Source organism: Ambystoma mexicanum, chromosome 11, assembly GCF_040938575.1.
Source record: "Ambystoma mexicanum isolate Mex_15411 chromosome 11, UKY_AmexF1_1, whole genome shotgun sequence".
NCBI classification, from domain to species: Eukaryota; Metazoa; Chordata; class Amphibia; order Caudata; family Ambystomatidae; genus Ambystoma; species Ambystoma mexicanum.
This window is the reverse complement of record NC_090934.1, coordinates 566028568-566033084: the sequence shown is the minus strand read 5'-3', so window position 1 is coordinate 566033084 and position 4517 is coordinate 566028568. Positions and strand designations below refer to the sequence as shown.

Below are 4517 nucleotides of genomic sequence, written 5' to 3'. Positions count from 1 at the left end.
CGGCCTTCCCTTTGCCAATTTACTAAGTCGTCCTTATTGAGTTGTGCTGGAGTATGTGAATCCTGCACCCCCTGTCCTCTCATGGTGCAGCTATCTTGTCTTACAAGTTCTAGAGGGTGAGCGCTGACCTATGGGCCCTGTCAGTGAATTCCTCTCCTCCAGAACACTTGGTAGCAGAGGCTGGTTTTGGCCATCGATTATAGATTATCGATTGATATAGTTATAAAACACCTTTAGGCCGACAGCACAAAGTAACTCTAGGCCTTCGGTAAGATTACCATAGCACTAAACCAGTTAATATTAAGAATAGCCAACTTGAACATGTTGAACAGCTGGCTAAAGATGAAGATTTAACTATCAAACCTGCGGATAAGGGTGGGGCAATCGTGATCATGGATTCATCCTACTACACACGGAGATGTCTGGAACTACTTAACGACACCGTTACTTACACAAAACTTGATAATGATCCACTACTTAGAATCAAAGCCATCATCCAGAAAGCTATTGACAATGCTTTGGAAAACAACTGGATTGATTCAAAAACAAGTCAGTTCCTTATAAACAAATATCCAATCACGCCTGTGTTCTATGGCTTACCAAAGGTTCATAAAGACAACATTAATCCGCCACTCAGACCAATAGTTGCGGGAACTGATAGCATATTTGACCCATTGGCCATCTATGTGGATCGTTTACTTCAACCTCTAATCCAGGAAATACCAACCTACCTGAAGGACACTACAGACTTCCTCAACTGTCTACAAGAAATCATAGCCCTGGACACTAGCTGCATTCTCTTTAGTATGGATGTATGCAGCCTTTACACCTCTATTCCCCACATCGAAGGGGTTGATGCTGTACTCTGGCTCCTGTTGAATCATGAACATATAAGAGGGAACAAAGAATTTATTGTGGAATTACTGGAAATAATTCTTCACAACAGTTACTTTAGATTTCAGGGCCAATACTATGTACAATCATCAGGTACTTCAATGGGGTCGGCCATGGCTCCGGTTTATGCTAACACCTACATGTATAAATTTGAAAAAGAAAACGTGTTGGATCACCCATTTTGGTCATTTAAAATCTTGACCTGGAAACGTTATATAGATGATATCTTCGGTATCTGGTGTGGTACACGAGATGAATTGGATCTTTTTTTGGAACATCTGAATTCAGTGAACAACACAATCAAATTCACAATGGAAGTAGGGGACCCTTCATTACATTTTTTGGATGTGAGCTTACAGATCAAAGAGGGTCACATCGACACCACGGTGTACCATAAACCAACAGACGTGAATAATCTTTTACATTTCAGCAGTTTCCATCCTAAACCCATGCTCAAAAGCCTACCATTCAGTCAAATGTTAAGATTGAAGAGAATTATCTCAGACCCAGCAGGCCTTGACTCAGAATGTTCATTTCTAGTTGAACGATTTGGATCTAGGGGGTATCCAGATACTATCACAGGAGAAGCCCGCAACAGATCAGAGACCTTCACGAAGGAACAACTACGCATCCCTAAAGTCAAGGATAAGTCCACACCGCTACTCTACATTTCAAAGTACTCACGACAGAGTTTCCAAATCAGCAAAACTCTGCGTAAAAATTGGACCATACTACACAATGATCCCTCTCTCCTGAAATTATTTCCCAAAGCACCAATGATGGCCTTTAAACGTGGACATAATCTCAAAGATAAACTAGTGAGAGCGGAAAGACCTCCTAAAGACAAACAACTTGTACTGAGTACCATAAAGAAGGGTACCTTTCCCTGCTTGAACTGTACGAACTGTAACAATGTTATAAAAGGTGAAACGATATCTCACCCACAAACTGGGAAGAAATTCAAAATCAGAGACTTTTCCACCTGCCTCTCCGCAGGTGTCATCTACTCATTGAAATGTCCCTGTGGTAAATTATACATAGGACAAACCACAAGACCCGTCAAAGAAAGATGGTCAGAACACAAATCCACCATCAGATGTAAGAATCTCAGATCCCCAGTGGCAAGGCACTTCATCGAATTCCAACATACGATTGCACAAATTAAATTTCAAGTCATAGAAATTGTCAAACGTCCACACAGAGGTGGCAATTACCAATCCCTGTTGTCACAGCGAGAGAAGTACTGGATCCACACACTTGACACTTTGCAACCTAAGGGTCTGAATGATGAATTCTCTTTGAGTTGCTTTCTATAGTGAATTGTGAAACTCACATGTTATATCGCCAACTACTATACACAAGTGTCAGTATCCCGGACCTTAAAAAAAAATTTTTTTCTTTGTCATTACAAGTGTTGTGACTTTGATGTTTTCTTCAAGGGAACTGTATTTTCCTATGTTTGACTTGCCTATATTCACTTAAATGTTTGCACCTGTTCACGAATGACCAATTGAACCATCTCTCCATTCGTTCGAACCTTGTATGAGTAATAGGCTACATCGCAATCTTTTATCCCCTTGCCATTGAATTATACTTGTCTCACTATATAATGAGTAGCCTCATGACTCTACATGATTTGTTTTGGACTATTAAGAGTAAACTGCATGTACCATTTGTGCTATCTATCATGACTGTAACGATTATTGTACTATTCACAAATTTCTGTTCCATTAGAACCAAAATTATAAAATGCGTTGCGATGGTGAACACCAGAATTCTTATGTTTCATTATGGAACATATTAACTCTACTTTTCTTATTTATCCTGATCTCTGGTCAGTCCCTATGAGTACGCTTGCACTATGCGCCATTGCATGATGGCCTCCATATTCCTCACTCACCGGCTTCTATGCCCTTTTCTATGTTTATTATTTAGTTTCCTTTCTACGTCTGACGGCGTGTCCCCAGCACAGCTCGTTCCCTAGGTTACGACCGCGCGGAGCCACTGCCTGCCGGTTTCAGTTTCCACTAACAGTGTTCCCCGCACTGTACAGGTAAGCTACCGCTACTTGGGTCCCTTTGCCCGGTTGGGAGACCCCAGGTTTATTTTTCTCCAGTATAACAGAAATGTATATGTCCCCACTTAGGTGCCAGCAGTACGTGTCTCTTTGCAGATGCCCTGCATCGTATAATTGTTTCGAATACTTGTTGACCACACGGATGCCCCTGTTGCCTTGGCTACTCGTCCCGCAACTCGAGTGAGTGCATTCTTTAAAACCAATTCCGGTTTATTTTAAGTATTATTTATTTTATTCAGTAGCGCTCTTTTGGAGTTATTCTTTCTCCGTCCACAGGAGGGGTATGGTTTTTTCTTAAAACACGCTCCCCATATTGACTCAGCTTTTTCACTATTCAAGGGTGGTCCTTGCTATTTAGAACCCACTACCGCTTTTGGCTTATCTCGATCTGTCTGACTCTTCATCACGCCATTTTCTAGATCCCACCATGTAGGTGGATCTCACACAATACATCTCCTTTGTTATGTGTTTAGCTATTAGTATAGAGTGTTTCTCTTTGATCTGTTAGTTCACTCTTTTCACCATACTAGATCTCCAGTATTCTGCTCTTCACCATCTCGCTAGCATCCTGAGTTATGTACAGCTTGTCAGTCAGTCCTTGACTGTTATGGAAATAAAATAAAAGATTTTACTTTTTGTCTCCTTGAAATGTTGTCAACAGTTCAATTGGGCCCTTATGAAGAAGAGGTTACCCTCGAAACGCGTCGGCCACTCCACAATTGGACAGCATCACCTCTCCATCATTTATTGCTTCTTCGCAATTTGTTTTAATATGTTAAACGTCACGAATTACTTTGTACAACAGAATGTGCCTTTTGGCAAATTTTGTTTTCCTCTTTGCCAAATAAATTGTTATATGCTCAACTAACAAACTGCTGTTATATATCTATATCCATATATTTGAAGGCCCTATGTGGCATCAGTAAACAGTGTGCAGGGGACGGGAGGGCCCCACTTTTTGGGTCCTCTTCTATTTTCTCGCAGCTATCTTGTCTTACAAGTTCTAAAGGGTGAGCGCTGACCTATGGGCCCGTCAGTGTATTCCTCTCCTCCAGAACATGATTTTCCATACAAAGCAGTGCCTGTTAAACAATCTGCTGCTTCATAGGCCCCATATTCTCTATGAGAGAGCATTTTTATGCCTAGGCTGTACAATTTCTGTAATAATGTTTTGTCTGATACTAGGTCATCCCAGAGGTCTTGAAGCTCTGTTTTTTCTGCTTTTGTTAAGTAGGCTGTAACATATCGTGCAACAGCAGTTGAATTGTCTGAAATGTACTGCACATCTATGTTTGCATTTCATAAGAGGCAATGATTGCATTGTAATCATTGATATATTTTGATTCTTCCCTTCTTTTTATGTAATACATGTTTTTAGGTGATTTACCTTTAACACTATGTCGAACTGAAGACATGAAGTTGTTTACTTCACCTGTTTCTGTAACTGGTCTAGGGAAACGAAAGCGGCATTTGGTGTAGTGTTTACCTTTGTTTTTGTATTTGCGGCGACAATCTTTGCCACATTTGTGTCTTTGAAATTGTAAAA

At 40.6% G+C, this 4517-nt stretch overlaps 1 protein-coding gene across 2 annotated transcripts; it reads left to right on the top strand.

The window, feature by feature from the left end:
• The first annotated feature begins 284 nt into the window (after positions 1–284).
• Positions 285–3829, top strand: LOC138503577 (uncharacterized). 2 transcript variants are annotated; one of them, XM_069623407.1, is made up of 3 exons: positions 285–2947; positions 3041–3151; positions 3633–3829. In XM_069623407.1, exon 1 carries the CDS (start codon positions 393–395, stop codon positions 2208–2210), a length of 1818 nt encoding a protein of 605 aa, XP_069479508.1. In that variant the 5' UTR covers positions 285–392; the 3' UTR covers positions 2211–2947; positions 3041–3151; positions 3633–3829. The 2 variants fall into 2 exon arrangements, with proteins under 2 accessions (XP_069479508.1, XP_069479507.1); XM_069623406.1 differs by having other exon boundaries at positions 285–3151.
• Positions 3830–4517: the final 688 nt, after the last annotated feature.

Bases quoted from the DNA above. Each gene is read 5' to 3' on its own strand.
- LOC138503577 (XM_069623407.1), top strand. From the start codon at position 393: ATGGATTCATCCTACTACACACGGAGATGTCTGGAACTACTTAACGAC.